Below are 15,839 nucleotides of genomic sequence, written 5' to 3' on the forward strand. Positions count from 1 at the left end.
CCCCACAGCACCCTGTGTGATGAGGAAACTGAGGCACAAAGAGAGCTGAAGTGACTGGACCCAAAGTCAAAGGGTTTGCTACTTGTCAGTTAATTCCGCACAAGAATCCCGTGAAGGGGACACTTATGATCCCCATTTCACTGAAAAGTACACAGAACACAGAGTGATCATTTGCCCCACGCTACCCAGCAAGGAAGTAGCAGACTGGGAGCTCCCCATAATGTGTTTCTCAGACTCGACACTAGCCTGGTGTGAGGCCAGCTGGACAAATACAGTAGTCCCCTCTTATCTGCGTTTTCAGTTACCCCACAGTCAACAACAGTCTGAAAATATCAAATGGAAAATTCCAGAAATAAAACTTCATCTTTTTTTTTTTATTTTATTTTTATTTATTTTTGGCTGCGTTGGGTCTTTGTTGCTGCAGGCAGGCCTTCTCTAGTTGCGGCGAGCGGGGGCTACTCTTCATTGTGGTGCTTCCAGTAGTTGTGGCACACGGGCTTAGTTGCTCCGTGGCATGTGGGACCTTCCCGGACCAGGGCTCGAACCTGTGTCCCCTGCACTGGCAGGCGGATTCTTAACCACTGCGCTACCAGGGAAGCCCACTTCATTGGTTTTAAATCATTCTGAGTAGCGTGATGAAGTCTCGAGCCCTAGACGTAAATCATCCCTTTGTCCAGCATATCCTCACTTACACACTACCTGCCTGTGAGTCACTTAGTAGCCGTCTCTGTTATCAGATCTATCAGATCGACTGCGGTGGTATCACGGTGCTTATGTCCAAGTAACCCTATTTTACTTAATAATAGCCCCAAAGCACAAGAATAGCAATGCTGGGGACTTCCCTGGCGGTCCAGTGGTTAAGACTCCATGCTTCCACTGCAGGGGGCACGGGTTCGCCCCCTGGTGGGGGAAATAAGATTTCTCATGCCACAGGGCGTGGCCAAAAAAAAAAAAGATGCTGGCAATTCAGATATTCTCTTACTGTGCCTCATTTATAAATTAAAGTTTGTCACAGGGATGTATGTATAGGAAAAAACATTGTATATGTTGGGTTCAGTACGATCTATGTTTCCACTGGGGGTCTTGGAACATACCCTCCACAAATAAGGGAGAACTACTGTAGGTACATAATAAATCCTCTCTAGAACTCTCTGTCTTCTCCCCATCTGGGGCCAGACTAAGGCCAGGATCTCTTGGGTTAGTGCCATCTTTGCTACTAACTTGCTTTGTAAAATTCTCTCCCTTCCCCCATTTCTCCCTTGAATAAAATAACCAGTCCCCAGGGAGACTTCTTCCAGGAAGCCCCCCTTAGCACCCATTCTTCTCCTGGTCTGTCAAGGAGCGTGCTCAGCTGTCTCCTGGCTATTCTTTGTGAGCTGGGGTGAGCCCAGGAGGGAAGGCCCAGGAGGGTGGTAGGCTAGAGTTTCATGCCCCCGGTCACATGGATAAGGTTGAGCACTGCCTGTGTGTTTGTTGACAAATGACTGGGTGGGTCTCATACCTGGGGAGTTAATTTCCAGTGTCAAGGAGTCTCAGAGGTGACAGTTCACTGAAGAGCCATAACCACCAGGAGGTAGGGGCACAGGGCCAAAGGCTTCGTGATGGAGCTGGGGAGTTGATGCCAAGTATTTTACCTGCCCAGTAACCTCTTCCATACTAAGCCCTTATGGTTCAGAGTGAGCCTGGCCAGTCCTGGCCAATCAGAGCATTCGATCCCCTGGCCACAGGGATTGGTTCAGTGATGGGGGTGGGGCCCATTCCTGACCAATAAGAATTAGCCCTGAGACTTCTGCTGGAACTAATAGGAAAGGGACACCCTCTTTTGATGGGGGTTGCTAAACTTGTAGGGTAGAAGTCTGGTACTATAGGTGCCTCCAGAGGCAAAAGACCCTGTCCGTGCATGGAGGACAGCAGAGCTGAGAAATGGAAAACGACAGCTTTCTGGGTTTCCCTGGGGCCGCGGTGGTTAAGAATCCACCTACCAATGCAGGGGACACGGGTTTGAGCTCTGTTCCGGGAAGATCCCACATGCCGTGGAGCAACCAAGCCCGTGTGCCACAGCTACTGAAGCCCACGTGCCTAGATCCCGTGCTCCGCAACAAGAGAAGCCATGGCAATGAGAAGCCCGCGCACTGCCACGAAGAGTAGCCTCTGTTTGCAGCAATGAAGACCCAATGCAGCCAAAAATAAATTAAAAAAAAAAAAAAAGGACAAACCTCCCTCATAAAAAAAGAGAAAAAGACAGTTTTCTGATGAGACTATTTGAGCCCCTGGATCCAGCTATGCCTGAAGGTAGTCAGCCTTTGCCTTTGATCTTCCTGGTTATATGAGTGAATAATTTTCCCTTTTCACTTACACAACTTTCTGGCTTCAGTTTTTTGTCACTTGCAACGAAGCATATCTTTACTAATAAAATCTGCACGAGTCCAGAGGTGCCACAAATTTCAGTAAAGTTCCAAGGACAAGGAACAGGGAGTGAAAACTTGTCAGAATTCTTCAAGATGTCCTGGCTTTGAAGGACAGGCAAGCCTTGTTACAGCTGGAGGAAACGAGGAAGGACGTTCCAGGTGGGAGGAATAGTAAAGTCACAAAGGCACAAGGTGTGAGAGAGGGAGCAGTGGGTGTGTGAGGGGCAACACCTTAGCAGGTCCTGAAAGCAATAGGGAGTCACAGAAAGCTGAAGAGCAAGGGGAGTCCACTCCAAACTTGCCTTCACTTCCTGGAGCCCCAGATCCTGGTGGTTCATTCCTCCCCCTCTCCCCTTCCACCAGACCCGTGGCCAAGGTGGGAGGAGGGGTCAGACTGAGGAGGGTGCAGGCTACCATCTGTATGCAAATTGCCTGGGATACCATGCAGATGAGGGACCTTATGCAAATATATGCCCTACTGGGAGGCAGGCCAGGACCCTCCCTTCATTAACTCGGGGACCAGGTGCTGGGTGGAGCACCCCTTCCTCCCTGGGGTCCCCTTTCTCCCCTCCCCCAGCCATCTGTTCACTCCGTCTCCAGCTCCCCAAATCCCCCTTCACCAATATCTGCCCTTAGAGTGGTACCTCTCTCCACCTGGTCCCTTCCTTGCTTTTCTTTCTGTCCCTCCATTTTCCGTTAATGATGATATGATAATAATAATAACAATAATAATAATGAACACATGCTCTGTGCAAGGCTTTGTACCAAACACTTTCCACAGTTATCAAATTCTCCCAACCACCCTATGATTTTTATGTGTGTCTGCTGTATTTTTTTAAATTTTATTTATTTATTTTTGGCTGCATTGGGTCTTCATTGCTACACGAGGGCTTTCTCTAGTTGCAGTGAGCGGGGGTGGGGGGGGCTACTCTTCGTTGCGGTGCACGGGCTTCTCATTGTGGTGGCTTCTCTTGTTGCAGATCACGGGCTCTGGGCACATGGGCTTCAGTAGTTGCAGCACACGGGCTCAGTAGTTGTGGCGCACGGGCTTAGTTCCTCCGCGGCATGTGGGATCTTCCCGGACCATCGTTCGAACCTGTGTCCCCCGCATTGGCAGGCAGATTCTTAACCACTGCGCCACCAGGGAAGCCCTGCTGTATTTTTTTTTTAAAGAATATTCAGTTGGGGAGGGAGGGATGGATTGGGAGTTTGGGATTAGCAGACGCAAACTATTACATATAGAATGGATAAACAACAAGGTCCGAGGGAACTCTATTCAATATTCTGTGATAAACCATAGTGGAAAAGAACATGAAACAGAATGTATATGTGTGTATAACTGAGTCACTTTGCTGTACAGCAGAAACTAACACAACATTGTAAATCAATTATACTTGGATTAAAAAAGTGAGCTGAACGTAGAGGGGAAGGATAGAAAGATCGAGTAAGCCCCAAGTATCTGAGAATCCTTAAGGTATTTCTCGCTGGTGACTCTCGCTCTGCTTGGTGAGTCCTGTGCCCACGTATGTCATGCAGGTAAAAGCCATGGCCACCAAGCACATTTTCCTCCAGCTGCAGGTGTGGCCGAGCGCATTTGCCCCCATGTGGCCCTGGCATCTTCTGGGTGCAGAGCCTCCTGGCTCCCCCTCGACTCTGGGCATGGAGACCACACCACAGTGAAAGGACAAGAGAGCCACACGGACACCAGAGGTCAGGTAGGGGGCCCTTTGATTGCTTGCGCCCCAACTCTCTTGCTTCTCACGTTTGTTTTAATCTGATTCAATAAACCATGGGATTTGAGCACCTTTATTCGGCCACTGTGAGCTCTTCTGCTCTGGGGCCTCTGGGCGTCTGCTCAGTTGCCTACAAGGAGGCTCCCATAGCATCAACTTCACATGGCTCCAACTTCACACGGCCACAGATCCCACTTGGTCCACTTTGTGGCTGAGTAAACTGATGACAAGGGGTGGGGTCACCTGCAGAGACCTCCCAGCATGCATTGCACAGGGATGGCTGCTCTCACTTCTCACAGTGGCCATCCACAGCCCAAGTGTGATTTATCTCCATTTGATGGACTCAGGGAGGTGAAGTCACCTGCCCAAAGTCACACATGTCCGTCCGCAACCCCCCCCCCCAGCCCCCTCCTCCTGCTTCGGAGCTGCTCCTTTCATTTTTTCTCTTCCTTTCTAACTGGAATGATCTCTCTGAATCCCAGTTCTTTCTGTGTTTCTGTCTTTGTCTCTACAGGCCTACCTCTCTTTATGGCACTTTGCTTTATTGCGCTTCCCAGATACTGCATTTTTCACAAACTTCAGGTTCGTGGCGACCCTGTGTCGAGGGAGTCTATTGGCGCCATTTTCCCAACAGCCTTGGCTCGCTTCGTGTCTCTGTTGATAATTCTTGCAATATTTCAAACTTCCTCATTGTTATTCTGTTTGTTATGGTGATCTGTGATCAGTGATCTTTGATGTGACTGCTATGACTCACTGAAGGTCAAATGATGGTTAGTGTTTTTAACAAGAATGTGTTTTTTAGTTAAGGTATGTACATTGTTTTTTTGGTTTTTAAAATAAATTTATTTCTTTTGGGTGCATAGGGTCTTCGTTGCTGTGCACGGGCTTTCTCTAGTTGTGGCGAGCGGGGGCTACTCTTCGTTGTGGTGCGTGGGCTTCTCATTGCGGTCACTTCTCTTGTTGTGGAGCACGGGCTCTAGGTGCGTGGGCTTCAGTAGTTGTGGCTCGCGGGCTCTAGAGCTCAGGCTCAGTAGTTGTGGCTCACGGGTTTAGTTGCTCCGCGGCATGTGGGATCGTCCCTGACCAGGGCTTGAACCCGTGTCCCCTGCATTGGCAGGCGGATTCTTAACCACTGCGCCACCAGGGAAGTCCCACATTGTTTGTTTTGGCATAACGCTATTGCACACTTACTAGACTACAGTATAATGCAAACATAACTTACATGCACTGGAAAACCAAAAAATTCATGTGACACGCTTTATTGCGATATTTGCTTTATTGCCGTGGTCTGGAACTGCACTGGAAATAGGTCCAAGGTATGCCTGTATTAGTCTGTCTTTGCCTCTCTCCCCAAATCTCTGTCTGACTCAATGGCTCTCTCTCTTCTCTGAGCTGCCCCAGTCCACCCCTCTACCTCCCCTTAAGCCTCTCCATCCTCCTTTCAAATCCCTCTTCCTCTGCCTCAGTAAGTCTCTCTAGCTGGCCTTGCCATTTCTACCCTCTCTTCTCTCTGCCCCAGGCCCCTTCACTGGGGTTCCTCCAAGTCACCCCTCCTCCCCCAGGGAGTCCTCAACTGCTGGCACCAGGCCACCCTCAGAGTAGACAGCTAAATCCCTAATTCCATCCACTCTACGGCTCAGAGAGAGCTTTTCCTCTGGAAACTTCAATTCCCCTGGGTCTCTGGCAAGAGAGACTGGGAACTTTTACTTAAGGGGGCAGCACCCCACCCCGCAAATAGGCACTGGTCCTCAGGGGCCAGGCTCACCTCCCTCTGGACCCCCAGCACCTCTCTCCTCCACCCTCATCCAGCTGAGTCACCTTTCTCTCTCTCTCTCTTTCTCTCTCATTTCTTTCTCCATGACATCAGATTCTCCCGAGGTGCAGCAAGGGTGCGGGAGGGCCAGGGGGGAGGGGAACATCACCTGCGCCTCTTTCCCCTTTCATCCCCCGGAGGAGGCTCTGGCCACAGGATGGTGTCCACGTGACAGACAGCATTTATTCCAGACTCCAGTGTCCACAGATGAGGGGGCGAGGGCAGGGGCGGGGGCTGAGGTGGGGATCCAGTGTCAGACTATGCAGCAGGACGTCAGGTGGGGGGACCAGCAGTGGAGACAGGAGGTAAAAATAGCCCCGGCCAGCCGACCCTCAAGTCTCGTCCCAGGCCAGGCCTTGGGCTTGGGTCCAGGAGCTATTCTGGGGCCTGGGAGAGTCATACTCCCTGGAGGAAGGTCTCCTCCCTCCCAGCAGCAGTAGGGCTGCTGTGGTCCCTGCCCAGCCTACAGAGGAAGGAAGGGAGGGCCCGAGAGGGATGAGGGTAGGCCGGGAAGGCGGGGGCAGGCGGAGGCGTGGGCAGGGCTGGTTTTCTGGTGCCCGTAACTCCAGGTCGGGTTCAGTGACTGCCTCTGGGAGGTCCTCGGGCTCAGCACTGGGGAGAAGATGGAGGGGTCAGCCTGGGCTCATAGAGGCTGTTCCACCCCCGGCACTCCCCTCTCACCAGGGTGCCCAGGCCCTCACCCACCTCATCTCCAAAGCCTCTGCTCCCATGCCTGGCTCCTCCAGAGGCACCCCTTACGAGAAGGCCCGTCTGCTCCGGCCGCTCTGACCCTGAGTGGCTCAGCTCAGGTTCCCCAGGTGGCCTAGTGGGAGGAGGCAGCATGTTGGAGGTGGTCACGGCCAGGGAAAGAGCTGGGCACGGCGTGTGTTGGATGGGGATGGACTTGGGGATGGGTGGGAACGGTTGGGATGGGGTAGGAGGTGGTAGTGGCACTGGGGTTGGGTATAGGCTGAGGCCACGGTCGAAGATGCTGTTGGAGTTGGAGCTGGTGATGTCGCTGGGGTCGGTTTGGAGGATGGGTGTGGGGATGACTGTGGACTGGAGCCGAGGGCGGCCGTGTGGCTGCGCTTGGAGATGAGGTCAGATGGGGATGGGTTTGGAGCTAGGAATGGGAACGGGATGGGGTTTGCAGGGGGCCTTGGGGATGGGCATGTGGTTGAAGCTGCGTTTGGTGCTGGGTACGGGCTGGAGTTGAGGATGCGGCTGGGGGAGGGGCTGGGGATGGAGAGGAAGCTGGAGTGTGGGGTGAGGTTAGGGGCATGGTCAGGATTGGGGTTGGAGATGGGGATGTTTGTGTGTCAGGGCTGAGGATGGAGACATGGAGGTTAGACGGGGACGGGTTTGGTGACGGTTATGGGCTGAGTTTGGGGTTGGAGTCGCGGCAGAGGAGGCTGGGGTACAGATGGGGTTAAACTGGGGCTGGGGCGGGTTTGGGCATAATTATGGGTTGGGGTTGGGATCAGAGGTGGGGATGAGACGGGGGATGGGACTGGGGTTAAGGTGGGCTTGGGGGGGCGTCGGGAGGTGCTTATGGGTTGAGTGGGGCTGTAGCTGGGGAGGAGGGTGGGGGAGGGCATGGTCATGGATCAGCTCTGAGGTCGGAGATGGGACGGCACCTTACTGGCGATGGAGCTGGAGTTGGGGATGTGGTTGGTTTGGGGTAGAGGTTGGGGGTGAGGTCAGAGTTGGGTTCGAGAGGTCAATTTCAAGGTGGCACGCCACTCACGGAGATCCCTTCTCCCCCCGCCGGCAGCAGCCGGGTTGCCCCTTGCGTCTCATGCAGTAGAAGGCGGCCACGATGAAGAGCAGTAGGCCCACGCTGACGGCCACGGCCATGACCGCAACTCCAGCCTGGGAGGTCTGGGGGGCCACTGCAGGACAGGACGGAGGGGGAGGCGGTCAGCCAGCAGCGCTGTCTGCCCCGCACCCGGCTCCTGTCCCACCACTGCGGTCACTCACCAGTGCCGAAGTGGAAGACGTGCCGGTCGTTCCCGTAGGGGTTGGAGGCCTCACAGGAGACGCCATCTCGGCTCAAGGCACTGGTCACCTTCAGGGTCAGGGAGCTGCTCACCCAGCCCTGGCCTCCGGGGGCTGGCTCTGCTAGCTGTGGAGGCTCGTGTCAGGCCTGGGCCCACGGGGCCAAGGGCTCGGGTGAGGGCACAGGTGAAGAGGAAGTGGTCGGCGGAGGGGCGTGGGGTGGGTGACACACAGTGCTTGGACCGTGTGAGGCAGGGACTTGGGGAGGGTGCCAGAGGGTTCGGGATGCAGAGGAGGGTCCCTTACGCTGCCGCCCAACTGGCTCCAGCTGAGTTTGGGCTCTGGGTAGCCGCGTGCGTAGCAGGTCAGCCTGACTTCACCTCCTTCCCTCCAGCCGCCCTCTGCCTTGGGCTGAGTCTCTTCTGCCCTTAACTCCGGTGGGCCTGCGGGTGGTGGGGTGGGAAGGAGGTGAGCGGGAGGCACCCCGGGGAAGGGGACAGAGGGAGAGAGAACGAGGAGAGAAGGACCAGCCGCGGACCCCTGTCTTGCTTGGTCCTGGCCCCCCACTCTCCCACACTACCCCTGTTCTCCCGCCCCCAAACCTTGGACCAGCAACTTGAAGCTTCGGGTGTGACTAAGGACGGGGACCGTGGGCATGGAGGCCTCACACGTGTAGGTGCCGGTGGAATCGAAGGTGACGGAGCGGAGGGAGAGCGTGGGGCTGTCCCCCAGGGGTACCGAGTCCTGGGTGGGGAGAGAAAGAGAAGGTCAGGCCGGCCGTGAGAGAAGGGAGGGGTCGACGGGAGCGGGGGGTCTTGAGCTGGGGGGACGTCTTTCCCTCTCACCTTGGTCCAGCGTAGGGCTGGGGTGGGCAGGCCTCGCACGGAGCAGTTCACGGCTGTGCTGTTGCCCAGGGGTAAGGAAAGCTCCTCCCCAGTGCTGAGCTCCAGGGGGTCCAGGTCTGGAGGGGGGTACAGACTGTCACCTTCCCCGGACCCTCACCCACTCGGCTAGGGACTCTCCAGGGCTGTTGGGGGTGCAGACGTGAACGGAAAATCGTCAGCAGAGAACCCAGCGCCGTGAACTCTCCACTCTCCCAGCCGAGCCCTCAAGCCCAGATCTAGGAATCTAACTCCAAAATACATGCCCACCTCGACCACTTGCCTCCAGAGCTGATGTCTGGGCCCAAGGTTAATGGATAACCTTGGAGGTGTGAGGCGCTCCTTCTTTGACTTACCACCCAAACCCTGGCCTTCTCTGTACTACCCATCCTTTTATCAAATATTTCTCTGCTCTGCCCACTCCCCCCCAAATGGATCTTCTCCCTTCTTTCCATCTCTGACCCCAGGGTCCAACTGCCTTGATGGCTGCAGTCACCTCCTCACTGGCCTCCCTACTGGGCAAGACTCTTATCCTCTCTGGTCCATCCTCTGCTGAGCAGCCAGGGGGATCTTTTCAAAACACACACTGGTCAGCCCTTGCCTCTGCTTAAAATCCTGCGGTGGTTCCCCAGTACCGTGGGCATCAAGGCCACATTCCTTGATGAAGCCAAAAGACTCTGCCTCGTCGACCCTGCCCACTGCTTCAACCTCATCTCCCACCCTCCCCCCTTATCCCAGGAGCTCCAGCTACCCTATTCTCTCCCTGTTGTTCTACAGTATATGCCAAGTTGGGTCCTGCCTCAGGGCCTTTGCATGTGCTGTTTCCTTGGCTTGGAATGCTCTTTTTCTGGCTCTTTGTATTTCTGATTCCATTCTTTCGTTTCCTACTCAAATTCCCCCTTCTCAGAGAGGCCTCTCTGACCCTCTGTTGTGGACACTCAGGCTTCCCCTTCGGCACTGAAGGATTTGTTCCCCCAGCTGTTGAGAAGGATGTCAGCTGTCAGCCCTCAGCTGTCAGCCGGCTCTGGAAACTGCCTGAGCCTCAGAGAGCCCCTCATTCAAGGTCATGTCCCCTCCTCCCCCAGGCAGCCCACATCCAATAATGGGTTGACGTGGGCGGTATAAAGGCCTGGCCCCCACGCCCCAACTGGGGATATCCCAGCCTCCAAGTGCCCTGCGGGACCGACCGAGGTCTTCCTTAGACTGAAGCCCAACTTCCCCCCCTGCCCAATCCTGCTTCCTTCCCCTCCCCACCCCCCAATAGGTGTGGATCCCAAGGCGCTCCCCGTAAGTTTCCTGCCTGTAGTCAGAATCTGCTTCCTAGGGGTGCAGCCTTCAACACCCCCAATCTAAAATAATCCCCGCTCGCCGGGCAATTCCTTATCCCATCCCTCTGTGTTAGTCTCTGTAGACGCAGGATTGCGACTCAAAGTGTCTTGTTCAGTGTTTACCATCTGTCTCCCCTACCGGACCTGGAGCTCTGTGGTGGCAGGGACTGGGCTGTCTTGTTCACAGAGCTGTCCCTAACATCTGGCACTGGGTCTAGCCCCAGGAAGGGAGGTGGAAGGAGAGTCGAGGAGGGACAGAGCCTTCACACAGGGCTTGGGTGCAGGTGGACAGAGAAGGCTTCTTAGAAGGCTGGGACCCATGAGATTGATCCGGAATGGATGGTAGAGAGGATGGGGAGTTATCGTAGGAAAGAGGAGAGGAGCTTGTGGTGTGATGCGGTGAATGCCTTGGCCGGAAGAAGGGTCCGCCGAAGGTGAGGCCAGCCAGGTGGGCCTCGAAGGCCATGGTGAGGCATGTGGATTTTCTCCCGAGAGCACTGGGGAGCCATGGCAGGTTCCAAGCAGGGGAAGGTCAGGTGTTTATGCTTTGGAAAGGACTCTCTGGCTGCCTTGTGCGGGAGACTGGAGGGGCCTGGGGCATCTGGACCAGGGCAGGGACCACAGAAAGGGGTGGAGGCAGGCCGCGGAGGGGTGAGGGTGAGGAGGCGGCTGGTGCCAGGCACCCCCTCCCGCTCTCCCGGGGCTCTCACAGGCCACGTGTAGCTCCAGGGTTTTGGAGAGCTCTGCGTCCTCTGCAGCGTCGTAGTCTTCCACCCTGCAGCCGTAGGTCCCGCTCTGGCTCCGCTGCACCCCTTCCAGGGTCAAGTTCCCCTCGAGATTTGTTTTTAGCACATCCTCCTGCTTGTCCTGGGGGACCAGGAATGAGGAACCTGGTTCAGGAGATACCTTAGGCTGGCAGGGTCATGCTAGGTCAGGGGTCATCCAAGTCAGGCATCACGGTGAGTCAGGACTCTCTCAAATCAGAGGTCAGAGGTCCTGATAGCTCCTGGGTCACCGGACAGGTGCCCTGCTAAGCCAGGCACCACCCACGTGAAAGGTCAGAAGTTGGTGCAGGTGAGTATGTTGCAGAGCTCAGAGGTTGGCGGTTCCAAGGGAATGATGGGGTGAGTTACCTGAAGACGGAAAAACGTGTACTCCGGGTTGGGGCTGCCATCCCCCCGGCAGAACAGCTGGACAGAGTCACCCTCGCGAACCCAGCCTGCAGTAGTGGACGGGCTGCCCAACCAGAACTGCACGTGCTCTGTGGGATCTAAGGGAAAGGGCGGACTCATGAAAAGGGTCAACTGTAAAAGGTAGGGCTGGATTAAGGGAGAGAGGTCAGTGAAAGGTTAGAGGTTCTATCTTTCTTTCTTTCCTTTTTTTTTTTTTTTGAGGTTCTATCTTTCAAGGCTCAGGTTCGCACTTATTCTGAGATCAGGGACCCGAGGTCAGAGGTTGAGATAGGCTGAGAGAACAGGTCAAGGGTCAGAGGTCGGTGTGAGTGACAGGTCAATGTGAGATTCAGGGGACCCAATGTGGTGTGAAAGGATGGGGCACAACGTTTAGTCATGAAACTCCGTGGGGTTCAGGGTGCTATGGGGGGCGTCAGAAGTCAGGGTGGGGCTCGTGCTACCATTTGAGCTCAGAGGTCAAAGGCCAGAAGCCAGTACGAACTGCACCACGAGCTAAGGGAGTGGAAGGTCAGAGGGGAGTGGCGGTTCATGGGTCTGCCTGGAGGGTCAGGCCACAGTGAGGTGTAGAGTCCAAGGTCAGGGCGGTCAGAGGCCGGCATGGACTCACAGTGCAGGGTGAGGCGGAAGGAAGGGCTGTCCAGGCGGCCGTGCCGGCCCGTGGGCAGGCGGTAGTGCACGGAGCAGTGGAAGCTGGCGTCCCGGTCGGCCTTGTGGAGCCGCAGGTAGAGGGTGCTGGTGAGAGACAGCAGGCCCGAGGCCTCCCGGACTGTGCGGCTGGTCATATAGCCCTCTGGGAGAGAAGGAAGGACGAGGGGGTCAGCCAGCCCGGCCCCGTTCCACCGCAGCCCCCAGGGAGTCTAGCTGGGCTCCCACGCGCTCACCGGAGTTCACCTCCATGGGCACCTCCAGGCGCTGCCCGTTCCGGTACCACGTGATCTGCGGGGCCGGGTTCCCGTTGCGACTGTTGCAGGTGGCTATCTGGGGCAGACACAGGCCCGCAATGGGCTCGGAGCCAGGACCCTGAAGTCTGGGTCCCCCTCCCTTAGGGTTTCTCCCCAGCCGGATGCAGGAGTCCAGCTCCCAGCACCCTATTCCTCAGACTAGGAAGCCCAAGCCTCCAGCCCCTCCTGACCTTAGGATGCAGGAGACCAGGTCCCCAGCCCCCTCCGCCCCCAGAACCCTAGAATCAAGGTGTGGCCCGAGGTACCTCCTGGGCGAAATCCTCCATCACAGACAGTGTCCCTCCGTTGGGGGAGACCTCGGTGGCCTCTGGTTTCGCTACGGGAGAGATGTTATGTCAGGAGCCCCTTCCTGGGGTTCTCACGGGCCTGCCCCTTCCCAGGGTGGCTAGTGGGGGGGGGGCCCAGACACTCACCGAACACATTGAGCCTCGCGGTGGCCTCGGCAGTGCCCGCTGCCCCCGCCCTCACCAAGCACACGTAGTCCCGCTCGTCGCCCACCTGGGCCTCGGCCAGCACCAGACGCCCCCGGGAGTCCAGCTGGTATGGTGGGCTGCGGCCCCGGGAGTCGTGCACCTTGTCCTGGAGCTCAGTGCCGTGCAGCTCGGCTGAGGCCAGGCGGTGGCGGACCCCAGAGCGGTCGGCCTGTGGGCAGAGGAGCGCCTCAGCTGGGAGCTGCCTGGCCAACCTGGCCCTCCCTCCTCGATGTCCCTTTCTTTCTGCTGCTCCGTGGATCTCTTTGCCTCACGTTCTCTCTCTCTCTCTCTCTCTCTGGTCCCTCTGTCCCTCTCTCCACCCCTCCCACCCCTGCTCCCTGTCTGTTGTCACATTTTCCTCTCTCTGGCTCCCTCTTTCTCCATCTCACTCTGTTCCCACCTGTCTCCCTCTCCCTCCCTGTCTCTCCCCCCTCTTTCCTTTTTCTCTTTAGTCCCACCCCCCAGCCTCTAGCTTTCTGGGTGTCTGCCTCTAAATGTCCTCTCTCAAGAGCCAGCGCTCTGAGGAGCACTTCTTCATTCTAGCCTCGGCTGTGCCTGGACACCAGGGGACCCTGGAGAGGGCTTCCCCCTTGCTGCGCCTCCATTTCCCCATCTGTAAAATGGAAAAGCAGCTTGGGGGAGCTTCTAGGGGTCTTTGGGCTGATGAGGGAATGAACGTCTGCAGCCCCACTGCGCCCCGACTCTCAGGCACCCCTCTGGCATCCCCTGGCCCCCAGCCAGCAGCACTCACCAGGAACCATTCCAGCACGAAATGGTCATGGGCCCCCAAAGGGGTGCAGTCCAGAGTGACAGGCTCCCCCCTCATCACCTCCACCAGAGGGGGCACAGACAGGCGCACCTCAGCCTTGGCACCTGCGGGAGGGCGACTGAGCTCTCTCCCACCACCACCAGTAGGTAGTCTTCCAGACACAGCCCCTCCTCCCCCAGGACCCAGGAGTCCAGGCCCCCAGCCCCTCCTCCCCCAGACCCAGGATCCAGACCCCCGGCCCCTCCCCCCTCAGACCCAAGATCCAGGCCCCTAACCCCTCCCCCCTCAGACCCAGGATCCAGGCCCCCGGCCCCTCCTCCCCCAGACCTAGGATCTAGGCCCCCAACCCCTCCTCCCCGGGACCCAGGATCCAGGCCCCTGGTCCCTCCTCCCCCAGGACCCAGGAGTCCAGGCCCCCGGCCCCTCCCCCAGGACCCAGCTCCTCTCTCCCTTCATCTGTCATCGCTGCGCCTCTGAGCTTCAGATTCCATCAGCATTTCTCTCCATCTTGCCCTTCACCTGCAGAACTAAGCGCTCCTCCCCTGGGCCACCCAGGGCCCCGGTGGCCTCCATTCAATCCTCTTGGGCTCAAATCATGTCTGTCCTTGCTTTTCTCACTGACCAAAGGCCCCTCAAGCGCAGGGCTGGGTGGGCTCCTTTGCCTCCAGCACTTTGCATAGGGCCTGGCACAGCGCTGTGGGATAACCGTCTCTCTCTCATCTTAGTCGCCGCCTCTCCATGTGTGTCGCTCCCCCTGGGTCTCCATCTCTTAGTTTCCCGGTCTCTGCGTCTCTCTCAGTCTCCATGTGGCCCGGCCCTGGCCCTGGCCCTTTCCCTCAGGAGTGGGAGGCTGGGGCTGGGGCTGGGCCGGAGCTGAGGCAGGGTGGGTGTGTGGGCGCGGTGAGGGGGACAGGGCTGGGCAGGTTTCAGGAATGTGGGAGGGACAGGCTGGCTCAGACCTGCCCGAGCCCCCTGCCCGCTCCTTGGCCCCTCTGACTCTTTGATTGAGCAGTGTGTCACCTCAGAACAGTATAGGGTTGAGGCCCCGGATCCTGCGTCCCAAGGGAGAAGGGAGCTGAGGGCCGGCACTCCTGTCCCAGGATCCTAGCAGATAGAGCTGCTTGCATCGGGAAAGCAGGCTCTTTCACTCTCTGGGCTGGCATCCTGGCCTGAGCTCTCAATTCTTAGAACCTCCGGTCCCTTCCCCGCCCAGCCTGGCCCAGCTCTGCCCCTGGGGACCCACTACTTGCCATGCTTGTGCCAGGGGCCTGGATTCCCAGGCACCCACCTGTGGCTCAGGCCTGCCCCCTGGGAGGGAGGTGGGACCAAGCTGGTACCCTGGGCTGGGTCTGAGCGGCAGACAGCAAGGGCAGACGAAGAGATCTCTCTCTTCCCCAGTTCTCTCATCTCTCTGTCCCTCTGCTGCCAGTGCCTCAGGGCCTCCTCCCCTCCTCCCACCACCATGCAGGTGTGTGGATTTATTATCTGGGGCCTCCGGGAAGGGGGCACTGTCATTTGGAAACACTTGGTTCCGCTGTCAGGGCTGGTGCCCCAGCCCTTTCCCATGGAGGTGGAGGTGGGGCAGGCGGGTCCTTTTGAGTCTGGGCTCTGAAGCTACATGGGGGAGAACACTCAAATGCAGGTAACTTGTTGGTTTCTAGACACAGCGTCCCTGACCCTCTTAAAACTTGACAACTTTTGAGCGGGGAGATCTGTTTTGGTCTCTTCTGTGCCAGGGAAAGCTCCAGCCACTGAAAGCCTGGACCTCTGGGGGCAGATCCCAGGGTCTGAGTAGGGGTGGGAGAGGAGAGCCCGCGCTCTTGGGTCCCGCGACTTCTCAGGTCGCCTCTAATCCACTGCAGTAGATCCCCAGCCCCTCTGCCTGGCTGTCCCCATGTCTCTCACTGGGAGGGGCACCCCATGCTCCCATATCCCTCCTCCCTGGGGTCCCCAGGTTAGGCTTCCTAGGTTGGTAAAAGCCCCTCCCCTCTTCCCTTCCCGGGGTCCCCCAGGGGCCGCCCCTGAGTCGCGCCCTGCTCTCAGCCCGAGCCATACCTCGGTGCGCCCCCAGCAGAAGCGCGAGCACCAGCAGCCGCGGGACCCTGCGCGCCCCGGCCCGTGCGTCCGGAGGCTCCATGTTCAAGGTGGCGGGCGGCGGCGGCGGCGGCGGGTGCGGCGGCAGCGGAGGAAACAACTGAGCCCGGGCTGGGGCTCGGCGGCCGCAGGGCTGGAGAGAGGAGGCCCCGCCCCAGGTAGCCCCGCCCCGCCCCGCCCGGCCCCC

At 57.5% G+C, this 15,839-nt stretch overlaps 1 protein-coding gene across 3 annotated transcripts; it reads right to left on the reverse strand.

The window, feature by feature from the left end:
• Positions 1 to 4,708: 4,708 nt before the first annotated feature.
• On the reverse strand, positions 4,709 to 15,820 carry BCAM (basal cell adhesion molecule (Lutheran blood group)). 3 transcript variants are annotated; one of them, XM_022585416.2, is made up of 15 exons: positions 15,614 to 15,820; positions 13,541 to 13,662; positions 12,730 to 12,958; positions 12,562 to 12,632; positions 12,236 to 12,332; positions 11,962 to 12,144; positions 11,295 to 11,431; positions 10,872 to 11,028; positions 8,798 to 8,913; positions 8,555 to 8,696; positions 8,259 to 8,395; positions 7,935 to 8,079; positions 7,702 to 7,846; positions 6,660 to 6,777; positions 4,709 to 6,566 (listed from the first exon to the last, which is right to left on the reverse strand). In XM_022585416.2, the coding sequence occupies exons 1-15, from the start codon at positions 15,693 to 15,695 to the stop codon at positions 6,561 to 6,563; spliced, it is 1,887 nt and encodes a 628-aa protein (XP_022441124.1). In that variant the 5' UTR covers positions 15,696 to 15,820; the 3' UTR covers positions 4,709 to 6,560. The 3 variants fall into 3 exon arrangements, with proteins under 3 accessions (XP_022441124.1, XP_089758850.1, XP_089758849.1); XM_089902724.1 differs by lacking the exon at positions 15,614 to 15,820 and having other exon boundaries at positions 12,236 to 12,328; positions 12,815 to 12,958; positions 13,541 to 13,732; XM_089902723.1 differs by lacking the exons at positions 4,709 to 6,566; positions 6,660 to 6,777 and having other exon boundaries at positions 7,698 to 7,846.
• Between the last annotated feature and the right edge of the window lie 19 nt (positions 15,821 to 15,839).

Source organism: Delphinapterus leucas, chromosome 20 (genome assembly GCF_059928025.1).
Source record: "Delphinapterus leucas isolate spDelLeu-1000000601 "Yukka" chromosome 20, BTC_Dleu_Yukka2, whole genome shotgun sequence".
NCBI lineage: Eukaryota > Metazoa > Chordata > Mammalia > Artiodactyla > Monodontidae > Delphinapterus > Delphinapterus leucas.